The sequence below is a fragment of the Natator depressus genome, chromosome 3, assembly GCF_965152275.1.
Source record: "Natator depressus isolate rNatDep1 chromosome 3, rNatDep2.hap1, whole genome shotgun sequence".
In the NCBI taxonomy this organism is placed as follows: Eukaryota; Metazoa; Chordata; order Testudines; family Cheloniidae; genus Natator; species Natator depressus.
This window is the reverse complement of record NC_134236.1, coordinates 48,584,357-48,607,536: the sequence shown is the minus strand read 5'-3', so window position 1 is coordinate 48,607,536 and position 23,180 is coordinate 48,584,357. Positions and strand designations below refer to the sequence as shown.

Here is a 23,180-nt window from a genome sequence, read left to right as displayed (position 1 = left end):
TGCACATAGTTTTTTCCTTTCATATAATACTGTGGATTTCCTGGAAATTAGATCACTCCCTTGCTTTCCAAGATATTTTGTGTATATATATATATATATATATATATATATATATATATAATATGTGTGTGTATGTGTGTATATGTATGTCTTATGGAAGAGGACACTTTACAGTGAGAGTCAAGGATGTACAGGTGGTGTATAACCCTAGAAAATATGGTGGGTGCTAGTGTATACATTATCCATCTGGCCTTTTTCCAGTTAGTCTGTGCCAAAGAAGTGAGAAGCGCTAGCCTACAGAGTTATATTAAAGGGGATTCCCCACTAACCATGATACATGACTATCATAAGATGATTAAATGAGTTTTACAGCTCCCAGTGTTTTGAACTGTGGATTCTTTGCTCTTCATTAATGCTCCAAAACTTGAAAAATCAACCAGTGATTTGGTTTTTTTTCTTCTCAGTGTTAGTTTATATCACTATTTATTGTTTTATTGCCTTTGTTCCAAAATGAGCAGTCTATAGTCTGTGTCTTGGCATTAGTGATATGTGCTGCATTGCGGAATCATTTACTAATGCATTTATAAAACCAGTGGATTTTAGGCGCATCATTCATTTGATGCGCATTGTTACCTACTTTAAAAGGTGTCTTCTAAAAACTGAAATACATCATATACATGGTTGTATAAAATATGCAGCGATTGAAACGCCTGCTTGACACTGGATGTCAGGAATAAATGTCGGGAAGCAATACTGGAAGGGGGACTGGGCTTTGGGAGAGAGAACACCAAGTGGGGGAAGCAGGAAAAAAGAATCAAGATATGAAGGGAAGTCAAAAGAGAACTTGGGTGAAGCAACAGCAAATGAGGAGAAAGAAGGAGGTCAACCAAGAATGAAGGGGAAGGGGAAAGGGAAAAACTGCAAAAGAGGAAGACAGAATGCAGCTTTGGCCTGTAAGCATGAAAGGGAGAAAGCTATCTTCCAGTGAAAATAAAGGAGATACGGAGATGCATCGTAGGAAGAAGTTTAGAGGAAAATAGAGAAATAGAACGGTGGGTGAACTGAGAGAAGAGAAGAGAAATGGAAAAGAAAACATGGTAGAGAAAGAGAGAAACTTGTCAAACATTGAATTTAGATGTTATTTTATCTTATTACCTTCTACATATTAGTGTGTTTCTCTTGAAAAACCCCATAACTCTAGCCTAAAGCAAATTTTAGAAAAATATATTGTCCTTGATAGGTGTGCATTCATCACACTTTCCCTGATCTACAGTCTTCCTTCAGAGGTCTTCAGAGTCCTGTATCATTTGTCTAACAGATGGTCTCCTTTGCTTGGGATGTAGTTGACTATGACTATCAGCACCCACCTGGTTTAATTCAAACTAAGTGAAATTTAAAAACTTGCACATACCTTTTGGCAGCAAGTGTCTTGTGAACAAAATTTTGATGATTTCACATAGCTCGATTTTTTTTTTTGCCACAAAAATTATTGAAAAGAAATTTATCTGCTGAAATGTGTTTTCCTAGTATTTAAATGCCCTTCAAGATATGCTTTTCCATTTTCTGCTAACTAATTCATTACTCTTAATTTTTCTGTATTTACACTCTGCTTGTCTATTATACCTGCTAAACCTGTATGACTGCTAACATGTCTGTGCCACTTTACAACTCTAACTATGCTTCTGTGGTCATTACCCTGAGTTTGGCTGTGACAAATTTCTCTATAACTAAATCAAATTGCAAGGACAGGATAAGAACACAGTGGGAAATTCTGTAAAATCAGCAGCGAGTCGGATTAAGGAGTTCAATAAAAACACTCCCCTCATTGAGAATAAAAATGCACACTTCGTAACTTACGTAGGCTGAGGACATTGTTCATATCAGGGGCTCTTTGCATTCCTCCAATTCCCCACCCTTATAAGCTGCCTGTGTGCCACCTCCCCTTCCCGTCTATTTCAGGGACTCCCTGAACCTCCCCTCAGCCCTCCATCCTGCCAAGGGCCCTGTATTCCCCATTTATGCCTCCCCCACACCATTATCCCCATTCTCTCTCCCATTGCAGGGTCTCTGTGTGCTCCCCTCTCCCCCATGGCAGAGTCTCTGTGTTCCCTGCTTTCCCCTCCCCACCCCACTTCCCAACACTCTGAGTCCCTGCTTCCATCATCACCACCACTTCCCCCTACACCCCACTCCATTACATTGCATGTCCCTTCTTTACTCCTTTCTGCCACATCCATTTCCCCCCTGCCCACTTGTCTCAGGGTCCCTGCTGCCACCACTACTGCCACTCACTTCCAGCCCTCTCTGGGTTCCTGGTTTGCCCCCCACCACTACCCCATCCCTCCATCACCCTGCTCCTTCCCACCCACCCACCATTCTTGCTGCCTCTCTGTCCAGGTCTCCATTTACTCCCCACATTCTGCTCTCCTTCCTCCTCAGGACCCTGCCTCCAAGCTACAAATCCTCCCTGTAAGGTTCTCTTATTTCGGTTAGAGTCAGGCTACAGATAGGAAGTTAAGCTGCTGCCACTGATATCTGTAGGCAGGTGCAGGGGCTTGCAGAGAAATTCCTCTGTTTGTAGCACCTGTGTGTCTGGGGGCCCTGATTTTCCTTTGAATCCAGCTTTTCCAGTGTTCTGATTTGCACAAGAATCATTAAGGTTCTGCCCGTAGAAGCCAAGAACATTCCCTGAAATACTGGGAGTGGATGGGTCATTACACAAAGTAAAACTATTCTCTCCCCCTCCCCCCTTACTGTTCCTCAGACGTTCTTGTCAACTGCTGGAAATGGCCCACCTTGATTATCACTACAAAGGGTTCCCCCCTCCCACTGGTAATAGCTCACCTTACCTGATCGCTCTCCTTACAGTGTGTATGGTAACACCCATTGTTTCTTGTTCTCTGTGTATATAAAATCTCACCACTATTTTCTACTGCATCCGATGAAGTGAGCTGTAGCTCACGAAAGCTTATGCTCAAATAAATTTGTTAGTCTCTAAGGTGCCACAAGTACTCCTTTTCTTTTTGCAAAAAACAAGGGGAGGCTGTAATGCCTAGTTACAAGCTATGTAGGAAAGACAGAGTAGGCTAAAGAGCTGGAGAAGTAGTGGTGTAGGTAAAGGATTCTATGGAAAATTCTGAGTGCAGGGGATCACAAAGTTGAACCTATATGGATACAAATTCCAAACTGTATGAATATAAATACATTGTTGGTGTTTTAATACCAGCCTCCTGATCAAGAAAAAAATTGTGTGCACGGTGTTGAGAGAGATTAAAGAGGCAGAAAAATGTAACAAAATTCTAATAATATCGGACTTCAGATACTCTGTATGTGTACACTTCGAGCCGGGGGTGTGATTCCAAGCTGGAAGAGATGTCCTTATGCTAGTTCTGATTGAGCCAGCATACTAAAAATAGAGTGTAGCTGCAATGGCATGAGCAGTGGGAGGGGCTAACCACCCCAAATATATACCTGTCTGAGACCATAGGCATGAACTGTAGGGGGCTAGGTCCTCCCATCACTCACAGATAGACTCTATTATTAGTAGGCTAGCTCGATCAGAGCTAGCATGGGTATGTCTCTTTGATCTGGAAATTAAGCCTGCAGCTTGAAGTGTAGACATACCCACAGACTAGTCTAACAACATAACAGGACAGAGTTTAGAGGAAAACATTCTTGACAGTTAGTGATTGCTTCTTGGGACAGCAAGAAAGGACCTAGGGGTTACAGTGGATGAGAAGCTGGATATGAGTCAACAGTGTGCCCTTGTTGCCAAGAAGACTAACAGCATTTTGGGCTGTATAAGTAGGGGTATTGCCAGAAGATCGAAGGATGTGATCGTTCCCCTCTATTTGACATTGGTGAGGCCTCATCTGGAGTAGTGTGTCCAGTTTTGGGCCCCATACTACAAGAAGGATGTGGAAAAATTGGAGAGTCCAGGGGAGGGCAACAAAAATGATTAGGGGGCTGGAACACATGACTTATGAGGAGAGGCTGAGGGAATTGGGATTGTTTAGTCTGCGGAAGAGAAGAATGAGGGGGGATTTGATAGGTGCTTTCAACTACCTGAAGAGGTTCCAAAGAGGATGGAGCTAGACTGTTCTCAGTGGTAGCAGATGACAGAACAAGGAGTAATGGTCTCAAGTTGCAGTGGGGGAGGTTTAGGTTGGATGTTAGGAAAAACTTTTTCACTTTGAGGGTGGTGAAGCACTGGAATGGGTTACTTAGGGAGGTGGTAGAATCTCTTTCCTTTAGAGGTTTTCAAGGTCAGGCTTGACAAAGCTCTGGCTGGCATGATTTAGTTGGGGTTGGTCCTGCTTTGAGCAGGGGGTTGGACTAGATGACCTCCTGAGGTCCCTTCCAACCCTGATATTCTATGATTCTAGAGCACACAGGAAGAGAGATGACTTAATCTTACCTAACACAGGCAAAAAGAAAAGGAGTACTTGTGGCACCTTAGAGACTAACAAATTTATTTGAGCATAAGCTTTCGTGAGCTACAGCTCACTTCATTGGACGCATTCCTTTGAGAGTGTGTGGCACAAGCTGTCAGCATAGTCTGTGTGGTATGTAGATTGTAATGGATTTTTTACCTTGAGTCCTTTTGGTATGATGTCCATCTGTTTGCATTTGGAAAGGAAGATGATGTCTGTCTGTATCTGTGCGAGTTTTTTCATGAAGTTGATAGATTTCCACTCCATACGGCTAAATTCAGTGCCTTGCATAATGACAGGTTTCAGAGTAGCAGCCGTGTTAGTCTGTATTTGCAAAAAGAAAAGGAGTACTTGTGGCACCTTAGGGACTTAACAAATTTATTTGAGCATAAGCTTTCATGAGCTACAGCTCAGGCACTAACTCAACATGTGACAGGAGCTGAGCCACTGAGTAACAGTGACCACGATATAATTAGGTTTGACATCAAAGGGGCAGCTAGGGTACCAAAAGTGATGAGTGACACTAAACTTTAGAAAGGGTGATTTCAATACAATGAGAAGTTTAGTCAAAATGGCCCTAAAGTTAAAAGTGAAGGAAGTAAAATCCTCAGAGATGGCATAGATGCTACTTAACAAATCAATAATAGAGTCTTAGAAGACAGGTATTTCTTTATAAAATGGCGCCAGGAAAATAAGGAGTAAACCAATATGGCTAAATGGCAAGGTCTGAGAGGCCAAATAGAAATCCTTCAAACTTTGGAAATCTGACCCAGCTAACACCAATAAACATAAATTACAGCAGGTAGTAAGTAAGAGGCAAATTAGAAGTCTACCAACACAGTTTCTGCAAAGGAAAATAATGTTACTCTAATCTCTTAAAATTCTCTGAACAGCTCAATAAGATAGTATCTAAAAGAGAACCAACTCTTAAAATTTCTTTAGATTTCCAAAAAGCCTTTGATAAGATCTTCTGCAAGAAGCTGATAAAGAAGCTAAGTTAGTCATGGTGTAAAAGCAAAATACTGTTATGGATCAAAAACTGCTAAGAGGCAGAAAATGGAGCGCTTTGCAATGGACATACTCCTTTAATATTGTATCTGTGAGTGGAATAAATAAGAATATGTATTGCAATTTAACTATGCAAATAATTAGTGTGTGGTAAGCAGGGATGCAAATCTACCTTGCAGTAGCCTGCTGCACAGTCCCCATCCATGTGAACCTTGCTACCGAGCACTAAACGTTCCCTAATTTTGATCTACTCTTGTTCCAAACAGGAGTACATCAAAGCACACTGTGGAACTCTTTTGTGCACGTCAGCATGGTCTACACGGACCACATGTCAGTGCACTCTAGAAATCACATCCCCATTGCCATGCTGTGTCAACATTCCTTGAGTGTGCAGCAGGCTAATGTGAGATAGATTTATGCCCCCAGGTTGCTAGCAACTAACTATTTGTATAGACAAGCCATGAGGTTATAACTTAGTATTGAGTAAAACAGTATCTTGTCCATCTGAAAAGAAAATAACTCAGAGAAAGGTATAGTTTGGGCATGTGACAGGAAAATAGATGAGCTTTGGTTTTATCATAGTTTATTTTTAAAATAAATACTAAACTAAAACTGAAACTAAACTAAATAACTTATGTATTGTTGGATCTGACAAAAGTGTACTCAGACCTTTTAGGGTTTTTGTTTAGCCAAGATCTCATTAATACTGTTAAACACTTAGCTAAACATTAAAATTATTTTTCTGGAAACAAATACTTGGATCCAGCTAGATACATAAAAAAGAATAAAATGAAATAGTCCCTGCCTTCTTTAAAAATTGCAATTTGGCCCTTTCTTTCCACTCCCCCCACAGTTCCTCCCTTTGTATGTTGTCATCACTCACCATATTGTGTCTATTCAGGACCTCAGTTCTTTGTTCAAATCTGCTAGCTCAGACCTCCATGCTTAGGTGAAGCCCCATTGAATTTCCGGATCAGGGCTTAGATTCTAAATGCCCTATGGCAGAGACTTGTCATTGTATGTCTGTAAAGCACTATGTATACCTATGGTGCTGCATAAATGATAATAATTAGCAGGTAATATTATACATAAGGTGTCAGATGTGCAATGTGGCTGTTGGATTACTTCAGGGGTTTTGCAGTTGAGTTAACACTGTGGGACTAATTCTTATTTGAGTTTACATCAAGGTAAACTGAATGCATCCGATGAAGTGAGCTGTAGCTCACGAAAGCTTATGCTCAAATAAATTTGTTAGTCTCTAAGGTGCCACAAGTACTCCTTTTCTTTTTGCGAATACAGACTAACACGGCTGCTACTCTGAAACCTGAAAGGTGTTGAGATTTTATGGTGCCAGGCACTGTATTAAAAAAATACATATTAGTATAAATACAAATAGTATACAGATATAGGGGGAGATTTTTTATGCCTTTGAAAATCTCCCCCATGTAGATTAGATAGAAACTCTATTTAAGTTGAACCAGGATAGATGCAAATGAATCGGGTTTTGTATGTAAGTTATGGGATTCAAATTCATATATTAAAAATACTTTCTGATTAATTCTCTGTTGGTTACCATAGAATATCAAGGATACGTGTTATGCATTGTATTGGGTTAGCTGTCATTTTTACAGAAATTATTTGGGCTTTGCTCACCATGAATGAAAGAAGGTGAACATCTATTTACTATCAGAGTTGCACCTGCTTACATCTGCAATCAATCTGGTCTTCTGGTAAAAGCAAGGCCCAATTTAACTTCTATTAAATCAATGGTTGAACTCCCATTGACTTCAACAGGATTCCCAGCAATCTCCTAATTTTAATTTGACATGTCAATATTACTGTTCTTAATGATAGTTATCTGCACAGCAAATTCCCTACTTATTATGGTCCTGTTCCTGCAAAGCTGGTAAGCATGTGTTTAATGGCTTTACTGGATCAGGAATTATGAACATGCGGATAGAATATTTAGTTTTCAATCACCATCAATGTACTCCACTAGCTGCTTCTCTTGTAGTTACTGAAATAAATTAAAACACAAACTAATGTTTGTAAAATGGATTATAATGGAAATTTTATAACACCTTAAAATATTTTACAGGGGGAAAAAGGAAACCAAGGTGAAAGAGGTATCCAGGTATATTAACTTTGTTTTTCATTAAATATCATTTGGCATGCCATATGTTAAAAATTAATTCAATTTGAATTAAAATAAATGGGAGCCTTGCTTGACTAAGGACTGCAGGATACAGTCTTAACTCAGTAAATCACTGCACAATATGAACTCACCAACACAATGTTATGAAAGTTAGTTTGAGAGAAAGAATGGGATTTTCAAAAGTACCCTAAAATGGCTTAGCTGCTCCCACTAATTGTAGGGGGGCAGAGTTAGGCTAATGATGAGTGCTTTTGAAAATCCACCATAGGTCTCTAAATCTGTAATGTCATAAAAATGAGGACTTTCCTCAATGCAGTGCTAAAGCGACTGAAATAGGCAGGAACAAGGGAGATCAGCATTTGTCTCTGTGTGTTCAGATCATAGGCTTACTCCATTGTGTCTACAGTCGACATTTATGTCCAAACTACACAGTTTGGAACTGAATCTTGAAACACCTCTCTGTCTGCCTCCCATCAACAAACTCGGTGATGGTTGGATCCAGGTTTTTGATTGAACCCGTTATAAAGATGGGCCTTTGGTTAGGGCTTATCTCTTTACGTTATTTTGACCTACTTAATTTGTTCACCTAAAGAAATATGTAGTGTTCAAGAAAGTCTGTTTCTTTTCTGAAGGGACAAAAGGGAGAAGGAGGAAGACCAGGAACTCCAGGCCAACAGGTACCATTAAAAGAATACCCAGTTTAAGAAAACTGCATTTATTTTGTTGCTTCAGAAAATAAATGCCATTTACAATGGTAGTTCTTTGAATCTAAAGAAATACATTTGATATATTTACAAGTAAATAGGATTGTATTGATTATTTAAAATGTCATTTAAAATATAGTTTAAAATTTAAAATAGTTAACCCAATGAAATGAAAAATAAACTGCATGTTGAAAAATAGAATAGAAAGCAGAGAAAAAGAACAGGATTGTTTATATAACGAGGGCAAAAAGGCTGAGGGGAGAGTTCTGCAAAGGTAAAATCTAGTTGTATCATTGCAATAGTAGGAAGAAACTGATTCCATTTTCAAAGTTTTTATTTAAATCAGTTTATTTTGCAATATTATTGATAAAACAATAACATAAACTCCACATAATGTAGTAATGGAAAAATGGATTCAAGATTCTGAAAGTCAAGCCCAAGACTATACAAGCCCTCCAATCACTTTTGTATTTATCATGCAACATTTTCATCAAGTATTGCGTTTAAAGATTCAATTACTTTCATACTGGAAATCAAGTCAGTGTGTTAGTATTTTCTGTACTCGTAAATTACAGATGTTTCCTGTTTCAGCTGCAAATCAGCTAACTTCTCCTTTCTTTAACCTTGTTCCAGTATATTTTGATTATGTCATATTTGGCTATATTAACATACCATAGGAAATAACTGTTACTTGTAAGTGTAAGAACTTGCTAACTACATGCTTTGTCATGTCTAAATTGCAAAGTACTTACTAGCAGTACAAAGTTAAAGCTAGATTGTGAAGAAAATAGCAGTGAAGATTGTTCTCACAATCAGTGCATTGGTACTATCACAACATGCCTGGTTGGAAAAACAAGGAGCCACATTCAGTGAAGCTGGGGTAAGGAATTATATACCCCAGACTGACCCTCAAAACCTCAGGAGGATTTAACCAAAAGGAGGCCAAGCGGTGCTACCTCCTTTCTCCTTCCTCAGGGATTCTACCTGACAGATGAGATGCAGCTTCATTTTGTAGCAACGCTCCATAGGAGTCCCACCAGTGCAGACAGCTGAGGTGATGTGCCCTCTTGCCATGCTGCTTCACACCCAGCGACATCGGTGTGTGCCTTTTGGCAGACAGTAGGTTGTTAGCCATTTTCTACCACTGCAACATCCTCCTCCAAGACTGACATTATAACTCAAGGGCCTGGATTTCTGGCAGCCAAAGCCAATTTAAACACAGATTGAATCTGGATGTCAGTGTGTAAAGTCTCTGGGCGATTTGGTTACACAATAAACCTGTTATTTCTTTAGCTTTTTATTGAGGCAGTACTTATCAATAAGTGTTTCTTGTAAGAAAACTAATGCAAGTGCATAACATACAATGTGTATGATAATTTACCTAATTATCTGCTAGTACATTGTTCATATATATTAATTTTTAAGAAGTTAATTAATGTTTGTTTGCTGTGCCTCATTTGCCTTGTGTGTAAGTATAAGAATTCAGATGTATTTTGAAATAAATCATAGTTAATTTCCAGATTTAGTAAAAGAATGATGCATCATAATGGTGGCTCAGTTTGATTTATACTTTTTTCCACATTTGATTTCTAAAGGGAGCAAATGGATTGAATGGAGTAAATGGAGAGGTACGTGTTTTCAAATCACAAGCACCCTTTTTTAATTCTCTTTGCCAATTGTGTGAATAGTGACTATGTAAAATGTGTGCTAAAGGGCTTGCTTTTGTCCTCATTGGCACAAAAATGAAAGGGGATGATTGGATGCAAAGTCAGGTGGGAGGAGGCATGAAAAAAGAAAGATTTAACAACAGAGTAGAAAAGCAATGTTTTGGGAAATCAGTGACTGAAAAGACAAAGAAATATTGTTTAAAAAGAGAGAAAGGAATATAGATTTTCTACAGAACTCCAAGTAAAACAGAATCTGAAGACAAAAGAAGGGGCTACTTAGAGAAAAACAAACAAGTAAGCAAGGGATTTTAAAAAAAGAAAAGAGTAATTTGTTTTTCTGGAGACTCAATCCCCAACTCTTCATTTTTAAAAAATGTTATAATTCAATAAAATGGTCCAAGAGATACCCTTATTCGGTGACAGCCTGTTTTATGAGACTGACCCAAACTATCCCCAAATCCAGTGGGCCTGATTTTGAACTCACTTCCGTTGGTTTTACGCTAGTATGACTCACTCGGGTCAATCTGGAGCTCAAAGACATTCTCTTGAGGGGATGGGGTCCTGTGAGGGATCCTGGATTTTGGAACTTGATCCCTTCCTTGGTCTGCCAAAGCTCAGATTTTTTAGCTTTCTGGGTACACTGTAAGACCCATCTTTTTTTCTTCTTCTCTTGGGCTGCGAGGAGAACATGGGTTGAAATGGATATATTTATGGGCAGTCCTTTTTTAACTTCATGTTGTGCTTTTTAATTCATGGGACATCTGCCCAGAGCACTGGATGGGTGCCTATAGTTCTGTTTATAAAAATTAAAAAAAAAATCTAGTTAATCAGCTTCATTGTAGTTGTTCCTGGTTCCGACTCTAGGGTAAATGAGATCAGTGTACATGGGTCCATTCAGTAGAACTCTGTTTCATCTTTATTAGGAAATTCCTTTACACAACCAGTTTTTGGCAATCCCTTGTTGGGTTTCGCTTAAAGAAGGTTTGTTGTATTTCACTAGCTGAACTTGTTCTTTAGGGCCCCACTTGAGCTGAGTACTTCAGCAAGTGTGCAACTGTGAGCAACTGAATAGTACTATAGGCTTCAATGGAACTATAACGATCCTTAAGATTACACTTGTGCATAAGTATCTTGCTTAATCATGGCCTGGCTCAGTAAAAGATTGTCATAGAACCATCCATCTGATGGTTTCCTCATCTGATCCTCCTGCATTTTCTAAATCACCATAATACTGGGGTATACTTTCATGGGATATGGACATTATTTACATTTTTCTAATACTCTTGGTAATACATTTGTACAAATAAATATGATTTCATTTTGTGTACTTATAAGAGCTGTACAATTTACAATATAAGCTTATTTTAGGTTTTGGGGTTTTTACAAAATATTTTTATTTTAGTACTTGTTGTAAAGGAATTGTTTTAATATAAAATCTCTCCAACCAGTCTGTTTCAGCATTTGTTAAGCACCTCTCTTTTTCTTGATTGTCTCTGCCAATAGCAAGGGTCAACAAACAAGGCCACACACTGGATGTGGCTGGCCATTACAAGACCAAGATTTGCTGCAGAAAACATTCTTTCAGCAGTTTCATCTTATTTTTTGGCAGGTTCGACAGGCAGTTGTGCTGATGATTCCAGTATTTTGCCTTGGTTTCTTACGTTGGCTTGCTTCGTTCTACAGTAGATGCCCTTTTCTCTAGGTTGCATTGTTTTTTAACATTTCACAGCCCTTTTAAAAACTTATTTCAAAATAAATCAACTTACAAGTAATTTATAAGTCTCTAAATATGCTCTATAGCTATAATATAATTAAAATAATAATAAATTATTCCCAAGTACCGTAAATATTTTCTTGTGTCATATTTCCAGAAATGGGTTTCTAGATTTAGTCTCTTATATACATTTTAGATACCTAAAAAAGTGGTCTGATTTTCAGTTGTCAGCGTACACAGCTCCTGTTGTAGTCAAAAGCAGTTGTAAGTGCTCCACACCTTAGCAATCTCTAAACCAGGGATTGGCAACCTTTGGCATGTGGCCCGTCAGGGAAATCTGCTAGTGGGCCGGGATGGTCCGCAAGTTCGGCGGATCGTAGCTCCCACTGGCCGCGGTTTGCTATTCCAGGCCAATGGGGCTGTGGGAAGTGGCAGCCAGCACATCCCTCAGCCCACACTGCTTCCCGCAGCCCTTATTGGCCTGAACGGCGAACTGTGGCCAGTGGGAGCTGCAATCGGTCAAACCTGCGGACGCTGTAGGTAAACAAACCGTCCTGGCCCACCAGCAGATTTCCCTGACGGTCTGCATGCCAAAGGTTGCCGATCCCTGCTCTAAACCTTAACAGTCCCGTGAGGATATGTTAAAGTGTCTGTTAAACAAAGATTTATAACTGCATCATACAAAGAGAATACAAATTTAAACAGTCTTAACTAAGAACACTGTTTTCTATAAAACAAATTTTGAATTGAGAACAGTGGGTAGAATTCTGTGGAATGCTTGTCAAAGTCTGCTGTATAGCTGATCAGAATTTAATCAACAATTCATTTGTTGATGCTGCATAAGAAAAATACCAACACTCTGTTTCTTTACTCTGTTAGCTGCATAGAACTAACAAGTAAAGAGTCATAATTTCGAAAATAAGTCAAAATTTAATTGCAAGTATACAGGAGTGATACTCTGCTGAGTAGGAAAGTGTCATTTTTATACAATTACTTTTCTGGATAGAACTATCAAATAAATGTATGAGTGAGATGAAAAAGGCTTTGGCTTTCCATTTGCAGAAAAACCTGAGCTAAATGACTTTCTGTGGGTTCACTGAACTTTAGTGCTTACTAGCCTTAAAAATGTTAAGGGACAGATGGTGACTGGCTCATGTGTGGCCGTTCCCCCTCATCCTTCTTGCACTCCACTTACAGAGGTCAAGCATAATCACAATTCCCTTTAGAGCCCCTGGGATGCACCCCACCAAAGGCAGCAGGGTCATGAGCCTGTCCACCAACCTGCTCCACACCGGCCAGCAGAGTTGGCCAAGTACAGAGTAAGAAGCATGCTACACTGTCGTAAACGATGGTGCAATGGCCATGCTCTTCCAGCATATAGGGAAGCTCTGGGAGGTTTATCCTTCCCTATGGTGGTGAAGAACTGCACTGCTGCTACATGGGGCTGTGCCAAATAGGTTTGCGTGAGCCCTAAAATTCTGTTGTAGGATGATCTAATAATATACTTACTGTACAATGAAATAGAATATAAGACCTGTGGCTGCTTTATGAAAAATGTTTGACTAAGGACCTCTTAAACTTTCTTCCTTTGCCCAAAGGAATATTATTTATTTAGCAATATATAGTCTGTTGCTTTGTTTCTGCACTTCCATATAGCACATTTGGAAAGGGTGAAATAGATTTATAAAGCTGCTGTTGAAAATATACACTAGTCATATAAAAACTGAAAGGAAAAACTCATAAGGGAACAAAGATGAGACTAATTTTAAATCTGGGAGTGTACCATGTTCCACTGCAATAGAGGTTTGTTGGCTCCAAGTTTGGAAAGTAGTCCAAATTAACGAATGTGGTAGGTAGTCAGATGTAGAGGAATCACTACTTAAATTAAGTTTTCTTATTTCAAAATGTTTCCCAGTATTGGCTTAATCTTACTTAGCAGATTGTCTACTGTTGTTGCCAATTAATTTGAGAATAACTGAGGTCTGGAAAAAAGAAGTAGCACAAATCAAACTCAACTTCCTCCCCCCCCCCCCCCGTCTTCCCCCCTGGTCCCCCCCTCCCCGCCCCATGCTGGATGGTAGAGACGTAGCGTGAACTTATGTCTCCTTTGTAGTCAATGGAAGTTTTGCAATTTACTTAAGTGGAGCCAGAATTTCACCCTTAGGCTATATCTTCCCTTGTGGTTGCATGCAGAGTATGTAATGCAAGCTCCCCTAGCATGGGATAAATAGCAGTGTAAACATGAGGCATGGGTTAAGCGAGTAAAGGCACGCCAGAACTTTCAGGTAAATACACGGCTCTCCACATGCCCAAGCAGTGCCTAAACATATGCCCAAGCTGTTTTTAGTCGTGTAGTGTCCCACTGCCTCCCCAGTGCTGGAGCCTTTCCCTGCGATGTGTAGCTACACACCGTAGTTTGGACGCAGCCTGCTTTTCACTGCCGTGTGTTGCTACACATACTCTATATGTCTCCATTAGTGTAGACAAGGCCTATAATCTTCCAAGAAGATTTTTAATGTCCTGTATTAATATAACTGTGGTATCCTCAAAAAGAGGACAGAGCCATTTAATATTTTTCTTTTCCTTTAACTGTTATATAAAATAGTTCTGCCTAGGATTAAAAGTTTGGTCTGTACAAAGAAAAGTAAAACTGTTCTCTGTAATGGTAATTTATTGAGTAAATTTTTCTAGTAAGCATACTTGAATTAAAATATTATTCACAAAAATCCAAAGAATTCAATGAATTTTTTTGTAGAGATGGACCTGTTAATCAACATCCTCTGTCAAGATGATCCCCACAGATAAATTAATTCAGATTGATTTTTATGAATGCATCGTAGTGAAGGTGCTGCCAGCTCCTCACAATGAAGATTAATTTTGAAAATTAATTTTGAAAAATCTAGGTTACGGTTTTTGTTGCCTTTGGTTTCAGAAAGGTGAGAAAGGAGATCCTGGCATTAGAGGCCTCAATGGACAGAAAGGAGAATCTGGTGTTAATGGTTTGGTTGGACCTTCTGGTCCAAGAGGACAACAGGGAGATAGAGGGCACCCAGGGCCACCTGGAGCAGATGGAAAACCTGTACGTACAGAACCTGACATTGTAGTTTTCATGCACTTTTAAAAAAACTTTCTGTGCGTTTTTTATAACTCTTCTATATTCAATTCAGGGAAGGGAATTTTCAGAAGAATTTATTCGGCAGGTTTGCGCAGATGTACTGAGAAGTAAGTCCCAGAGATTGCAATGTATTCTTTATTTATTTAAAATGCTCTGGCTACTTTCATGATAATTATAAAGATGTCCTGTTCTCAGAAAAATCAAAACTACTAACACAATGGACTGTCTACAGGTTCTTATGATATAAGTTCACACTATAGTGATAATGTCTCCAAATCTTTCCAGTCTGTGGGCCTTAATACGTCACCACTGCCATCTCCTCCTCCTCCACAAAAAGCCAGATAGTTTGCTTTTGGTGATTATATAACAAATGATTTATCTTAAATCCTTATTAATGTAGTTTGGCATTTGGTTATTTTTATCTTGCATAGTAATATTATCTCAGTGTCATTCTCAGAATAGTCTAAAGCATTTTCATTTGAATTCTCCTAGCCCAGTTGCCTGTTATCCTTCGGAGTGGAAGACTACAAAACTGCAACCATTGTCAGTCCCAAAGTGCTTCCCCAGGACGTCCTGGTCCACCAGGTCCAATAGGCCCAGAAGGTCCTAGAGGTTTTTCTGGTTTACCAGGAAATGATGGTGTTCCAGGTCTTCCAGGAGCTCCTGGGAGTCCTGGTGCCCGTGGGGCAAAAGGTAACTGCCTGGGTATCTCACGAAGCAAATAACATATAGCTTTTACTTTTTTTACATGTTCAGTTCTGAATGGTACTTGAGTGGGTAGCAGTAGAGGGTCGAGAGGAGTCCACACCATGTAGTTCAGTTCAGGATACAGAACTCATTTCCGAAAGTTGAGAGATGTTTGGTTTAATTTTTCTGGTTCCGACCATTTTAGAGAGAGGCTACAGAATTGAAATCTGGATCTGAGTCAGAAGGTTTTGGATGGGTGGTTTCAGAACCAGTGTTTGGGTCCAAATGTTTTGCTGAAGTAAAAAATTGTGGCCTTCTCCCAATTTAGCACTATATGGGATTTGACCTTCTGCCTAAAGTCCCCAACAGTTTGTCTCTTTAAGGGCTCAGTCATGCCTTATAGGCACAGTCTTACATTAGGGGTTAATATAGAGCAGCACTTCTGTGAGGGAGAGTGCCTCACAAAATTCCCTGGCATATAGTGGAGCTCATCTGCTGCACCATGCCTTAAGGGGGTGTGTGGAACTATGACCGAGCCTTGCATAGTCCTTGCACTCAGGTGAACTCACATGGGCCTTCCTAGATTTCACAGCTGCAACTGTGCCTGGCCCTTGCACGGTGAGCACTTTGCAATCATTTAAAGATGTTTTTCTTTGGCTGACCTCAGGGATCGACCTGTCAGCAAGGAAAGTGCTCACCTGCACAATGGGCCATTGCTAGACCCAGTGGCAGATTAGCTACTGGACCAATGGGGTCAGTGCCCAGGGGCCCTGACCAATTGGGAGACCCCGGAAAAATGGGCAATCTGATCTGCTCTCCTTCTGGGGAGCGGGAGTGGGGTTGGGGCACAGGGGCTTGTCCCGCTCTTCCCATCCAACCGGTGCTTCTGCTGGGGAGTAGGGGAAGCCCCCGCACCACGCTCCTACTCCCTGGCAGGAGCACTGGGGGGAGGGAGGGACAGGGGGAGACTGCAGGCGGATGGGGTGGGGAAGTGGCCCCCACTTGCTCTGGCCCAGGGCCCCCCAAAAGCATAATCTGCCTCTGGCTAGAGCTGGTCAAAAATTAGAAGTTCTGTCCTGTGGGAAATTCTGCTATGTTAACATATACTTTTTGTCCTTACTCAGGATGAAAAGTCAAAATATTGAAATTTTTCACAGAATAAAACGTTCAGAAAAATTTTGATTTGCAAGTGTCAAAACATTTCATTTCAGCTCAGCTCAACAGAGAATTGAGAACAAGGGGCCTGAAGCACTGTGGAGGTCAGGCAGCCACAGATTAATAATGAACTGGCCCAAATGTGTTGATTCTATTCAGCAAATCAAAATGTGTTGAATTGGGAAGACCCAGAGTGAAAGTAAATATTTTGTTTCAGTTTTCCTAACAGGGAAAAAAATCTGCAATATTAAAATTTCCTGTGGCAAATTTCAATATGACAAGAATCACGTTTACCACTGGAAATAACATTTTGACAGAAAATCCCCAACCAGATATAGCCATTTCCTTCTAAATTACTGCCAAATATAAAAATGAAGCTGTTTTGGTTCTAGTGTATCTAAGAATATCTGTCATTCTAGTTTTCTTCCTCTATGAGAATAATGACTGCTCTTAAAGATTTTATATTCAATGAAACCAGCTTTAACTGATCACTTCAAGGAACAATACAAATTGGTTCCTCGTTCGAGATTTTCTAATATAGATGGATCAGAAGTGTACTCCAGTGGGCTACATTCCAAACTGATTTATACCTTGTGTCACCTTACTGCAGTCAAGGTGGTAGCACTAGGGCTATGTCAGGTCCGAGTTTGTTCTACTATTTTGGGGTTACTTTTGAATGGTCTCAAGAAAATAGTTGCCTAATTCAACTATGTTCTTGGAAAGGTTGAACTGTCCTTTACGTCTTGTCTGGTGGTTATGCTCTGTACTTTTAATTGGGACACTTGGGTTTGATTCATGCTCTTCTTACCATTTCTCACTTCAGTAATCAAACCAGTTTCAGTAAATTCTGCAATAAAAATCACTATTCAGTAATCATGTCAGCTAGGCTTGTGATCTTGTCAAATCTCTGATATTAACTAAATTAGGCCTAACCTTTATGAATCCTCCATAGGAAAAAGAAAAGGAATCTGAACCACTATCAATGGGTTTTTTTTGTTTTATTCTTTCTGGGTCCTTTTTCCTGGGAATTTTTGGTCTTTTCTCCCTTATTAAAAGGCTTGCAGTCTCTTTTAGCCTCTTAAAAATGCAGAGTCATTCTCCATCTTTGCTCCTTACTTCGTTTCCACAGACAATTTCTTAGGGGAACTTTTTAAAATCTCTGTAGGAGATTGAAATTTTCCTTCATTATTCTACTTATTTGGAGTGGCTGGGCTTAGGGATTCTTTAACTTGGAAAGTCTGGGCAAAATGCCATTATCAGCAGAATGCATGAAAGCCAAGATACAATGTTTCATTATGTGGAAAAAATGAATGATCTTGGAAAAGGAGGAACCCCTAGAAAAGATATTTTTAATCTTGTAAAGAACATTTTATGAACCTCTGAGCTCAAATTTTGGACAGCAAAAGATTCCAAGGAAGCTACAGTTTGTACTGTATTCTTACAATATGTACTGAAGTGATTTAGTTACCTTGTATCCCTTAGACTTCACCTTGATACTCTGGAATCCGCTGTTGCACACAGTTAGTCGAAGATTACACAAGAACATGATTATCATTTGAGACTATTAAGGTGTTTCACTTCTTATAAAAAGTGCCATACTAACATTTGAGGATATAAGGAGGCAGTGTGACTTTTCCAATAAAATCAACTTCTATGTCTAATTGTTTTTTCTCTCTGGTGTATTGTTTTTCTTAGTGTCTAATTATCTTTTTTTGCATTTGAAATAATAATTTTTTGACTAAATACATTCAATATATGTGCATTTCACTTAGACTTGTATCCCTTTTTACAGCAGGGCAGAATTTTGTGTGTGTTTTCTAAACTTCTTCACTTTCTAGTATTTTCTTTGGATTTCATTACTTGCTACTTGTTTTGAGCCTATTACCCTCTTGAATAATTTTGTGGCATACTCTTTTGAATTTTTTATATTTTCTCACAATTAATTTCTAATGAACATTAGCCTAATTTTCCTAAACTTTTACTTCAGTTACAGCCCAATAGCTTTTACTACCCTTGTTACCCTGTTCTGTAGCTTTTCTAGTTTCAGTACCCTTTCTGTAATATCAGCCACAATCCAGCAAAGCATGTAAGCCTGTGACTAGCCCCATTGATTTCAGTGGGTCTACTTACATGATTAAAGTTAAGTACATAGTCAATTTGGATCAGAGCCAAGGTTCATGGTAATGTCCAAAATATGTCAGCTTGGGTCTCAGCAACTATTATGTTTCTACAGCATCAAAAGAATCTCTGAGAAGGGTATGTAAAGCAGGATGCCAACTGTAGCTCAATGAACATTTTGAAAATCCTCTGACATTTTTGTCTCTGACCCAGAAAACCAGATTAATTTCGGAGCACATTGAAGTTTTGTCTTCAGCAGTTAGATACTTTTATCTCCATTAATACTGATTAATCTTCTTGGCTACTCAGCAAAGGGTGAAAAAAAGTGGCAATCTTTTTCACCGAAGAAACTGAACACATTAGGCCATAGGCTGACACGTGTAAGCACTGAATTTGGCTTGGTATCTCTTGTTTGAGAGAGATTTTAATTTCTGATGTAAATTTTGAAAGATCACCTGTATATTTTCTGTTTCAACTAGAGACCATGTTCAAAGCATCAAATCCATTTTTTCATGTGACCTATTCAAAATGCCACCAGTGAAAGGCAAGCGAGAATTAGCCTTCACCATCAATCCTGCCTATTATCTACACCCCTCCACCCCCACACTCCCCTTCAACAGAAATTACTTGCCATTAGTTCTTAAATTGAAATTAGGCTGATAAATAAGGCAATTACACTGTTTACCATTGAACAATCACTCATCCAGCTCACCCCTTTTTCAATGTCTCAAACAAAAACAATGCTTAGTGTGCATGTGTGTGTGTTTGGTATCCTACAGGGCCACCAGGAAAAAATGGAGAAAAGGGCAGCCAAGGAACTGGGGTTCCTGGAATACAAGGCCCCCCTGGCCCTCCAGGTAAGGCCTGAGTTAGCCATGTAGATTTCATTACGTGTTAATTATTTTTAAAATGTTGGATTGATTGGATTAATCTTAAGTAGTTATATTTTACACAGTGTAAATAGTATTCCTTTTATGCTGGTTGCTAGGTAGGAAAACACTGTGGGTATGTGTGTTTTTATTGCTTTTCATTTGAAGCAGAATATATTATTTACTATAGGGTAGGTATTTATAGATATAATTAACTCAAATTCCTATTCCTTGGTAGACTGAGATTTAAAATTAGCAAAATTCACTTGTGTAGTGGAAGAAGAAATAAAACGCAACAGGTCAGATTTTCAGAAATGTTAAGAACCCACAAACCTAATTGCCACCTATAGGAGCTGCAGAGGCTCTGAAAATCCAGGTTGATATATTCATGAAATCACACAGCAATTTCTTTTTAAAGGAAAGCTGTTTTTTTAAACAATAGTATGCTCTGTCAAAATATAAAATTGATCCTTTGGAGGAGATGATAGGGCCTGATCCAAAGCCAATTAAGTCAATGGAAAGGTGCCTATGGACTTTGGTTCTGGCCCACAGTGAGCTGGACTATATGATAAAGTAACAATACACCAAAGCCAATTTTTAAAAGTTTCTTTTAAAATAGCTTTTAATTTTGATTTGATTTTCAATCTATTCTGCTATTCATCTTGATTGTTTGTTTGTAAATCTTGATTCAAGTTCAGTAGATGACATAGGTAATATGATTATTTGTAACAAACATTTAATTCATGGTATATAAACTCTAGTGCCAAAGAAGTCCTTTCTTCTGAAAGTGAAGTTTTGTTCTGCTTAGTACAGAAACAGGAGCCAGATGCAAAATTCTGAACTTCCTCAAAGTTCTGGGATGTTTGAATCCAGTATTCAACTTGGACCCATCTCTAACAGTATATATACAGCAAAGTCTAACTTCTTGTTGTATATATGTCAAGGTCCTGAAGGTCCACCTGGAATGAGTAAAGAGGGACGTCCTGGAGAATCTGGGCAGCCTGGTAAAGATGGAGATCGTGGAAATCCTGGAATTCAAGGACAACCTGGACCCCCAGGAATTTGTGATCCATCGTTATGTTTTAGTGTAATTGTAGGAAGAGATCCATTTAGAAAGGGACCGAACTATTAATTTGCAATGAGTTAGTCCATGAAATAGGTATGGTGCTTGTCTTTTATGGTCTTTCAAGTCTCAGGAAGATGACCAGAAATAATAATCCCTTAAACAGGAACAAAAGTACCTCTGGTTTGGTAAAGCAATAAAGATCACAAAGGTTATACATTCCATTCAAAAAGAATCTCCATTCATATTGGGCCTTTAGATGCATAACTAGCATTGATTAAATATCAAGGGTTTCCAGAGAGACAGTCAATTTTACCATGAATAAAATTAACCATGACATTTGATTTTTAATATTTAAGTGCCCACTCATACTCCTGCTTCCATTGAAGTCCATTAACATTGCTAGACAACTTCTGTTGACTGTAATGGGAGCAGGATTTGGCGCTAAATGTTTATTGATCAGGTTTTAAATCACTGTGAAATGTTTCACATTTAGGCTACATATACAGTAATTGATTTTGAAAGAAAGTGTCTAGCTGTTACTTCATATGTGTGTGAATTTTATTGGTTTATGTACATTTAATATTTTATAGCTCAAGGCTTTCCATTAGCAAAAGCATGTGTCTGATTTTTACAACATTGAGAAAAATATCTGGCTTTTTTATGCCAGTAATTTCACCCAATCTATCTTCAATTAATTTAGATAAAGGTCAATGTGAAAGGGAATAGCAATTTATCTAAGGATCAGGTTGAAATGGAATGCGGCTGAGATTTCACCCCAGAATGACTCATTCTAACTAAAGAAACAAAATGAGTTATAAATTAACTGACATTAAACATTGCATTATTTTAAAAATAAACTTTAATTTGTTTGCAACTACAGTCTACAAAGGTTGAAAATCACAATTTTTTACAACGAAGTTTAACAAACTTAATACATTCAGTAAAATTACAGATCTAGCTCCATCCCCTTTGCTGTGCTCCACAAGGACTGTAGGTGTCAAACATAAACAGGATTACAAGAAGAAAGGTCTTTGTGCTTGCTAACTAACTGCAATGTTTGTTATGTTACTTTGTTTTCCATTTTAAGCAAGACATTTGTATGCTAATTTTCATTGTATGCAACACTAGCAAGAAGTACTTCTTGCATTCTAAGTAAAAAAGCAATTGCACGGTTCCCATTAAAATTTGAGTACATTTTTAAATTAATGCAGAGAATCTTTGTATTGCACTTAACCAAAGCTTTATATGACTTTTTTGATGTGCTGTTTTTCTGTTGTTGTGCTACAAAAATTTGGTAGTAAGCTTGACATTCAAGGTAAAATAAAATTTTGTAGAGGCTTGGTGGTGATGTGATGAATAAATGCAAGAGTTTTTTAATTGTCTGTGCTCTGTGATAGCACAACAGAATATATATTATGTTCCTAGGGTAGGTATTTATACCTGGGGGCTGCTCTCTGATTTGGTATCCTTCCATCTTCTCTAAACAAAACCCAAAACAGAAAACCCTCTAAAAATAAGAACAAATCTGTCTCACTCTACCCCCCACCCTGAAATCCCCAAATCCATCTAATCATGTAGAACCTGAATGTCATACCCTTATTCACACTGCGTAGCTGATTACTCCGTGAGTGGTCACACTGACTTAAGTAAGACCAACTGTGGAATTAAGGTACTATTCAGTCTCAGTAAGGGTACCAGAATCTGTCCCATAGAAATGGCATAATTCCATATGTTGTTAAAACCCTAATTTTAGTATTTAAGTGCCTACTTAACATGTCGACTTCCAGGTTTTCTATATTAATATCCTCAAATGCTGGTTTTTTTTCAGTAAAAACAATGAGGAGTCCTTGTGGCACCTTAAAGACCAACACATTTATTTGGGCATAAGCTTTCGTGGGATAAAACCTACTTCATCAGATGCATGGAGTGGAAAATACAATAAGCAGGTATAAATATACAGCACATGAAAAGATGGAAGTTGCCTTACCAAGTGAGGGGTCAGTGCTAAAGTAATTTTCCCTCTGTTGATATTCACCCCTTCTTGTCAACTGTTGGGAATGGGCCACTTCCACCCTAATTGAATTGGCCTCATTAGCACTGCGCCTCCCCCCCTGCACTTGGTAAGGCAACTCCCATTTTTTCATGTGCTGTATATTTATACCTGCTTACTGTATTTTCCACTCCAGGCATCTGATGAAGTGGGTTATATCCCACGAAAGTTTAGGCCAAAATAAATTTGTTAGTCTCTAAGGTGGCACAAGGAGTCCTCGTTGTTTTTACAGATTCAGACTAACATGGCTACCACTCTGAAACCTGTCACTATGTTTTTTCAGTTGAGCTCACTTCAATTTGAGATTTTCAGTCACCTGATTAAACAGGAAATAGAATCACTGAAGCCAGAAATGGAAAAGTCCTACTAGATTATATCTTCTCTATCTCCCTGCTAATAATTAAATGTTCCTATTGTTTATTAAGTACTCCCCTCATAT

The 23,180-nt window shown here is 38.8% G+C and overlaps 1 protein-coding gene across 4 annotated transcripts in view; it reads left to right on the top strand.

Moving 5' to 3' along the window:
- The window catches only part of COL21A1 (collagen type XXI alpha 1 chain), a 198,342-nt gene extending 175,797 nt beyond the window's left edge, over positions 1 to 22,545 (top strand). For 3 of the 4 annotated variants that reach the window (XM_074947848.1, XM_074947849.1, XM_074947851.1), the window contains 8 exons: positions 7,540 to 7,575; positions 8,229 to 8,273; positions 9,896 to 9,928; positions 14,614 to 14,760; positions 14,849 to 14,903; positions 15,289 to 15,489; positions 19,536 to 19,613; positions 20,570 to 22,545. In XM_074947848.1, coding sequence (XP_074803949.1) covers positions 7,540 to 7,575; positions 8,229 to 8,273; positions 9,896 to 9,928; positions 14,614 to 14,760; positions 14,849 to 14,903; positions 15,289 to 15,489; positions 19,536 to 19,613; positions 20,570 to 20,757 — 783 coding nt within the window. In that variant the 3' untranslated portion in view covers positions 20,758 to 22,545. The remainder of the gene's footprint in view (positions 1 to 7,539; positions 7,576 to 8,228; positions 8,274 to 9,895; positions 9,929 to 14,613; positions 14,761 to 14,848; positions 14,904 to 15,288; positions 15,490 to 19,535; positions 19,614 to 20,569) is intronic. The other variant, XM_074947850.1, reaches the window with a different exon arrangement.
- Positions 22,546 to 23,180: the final 635 nt, after the last annotated feature.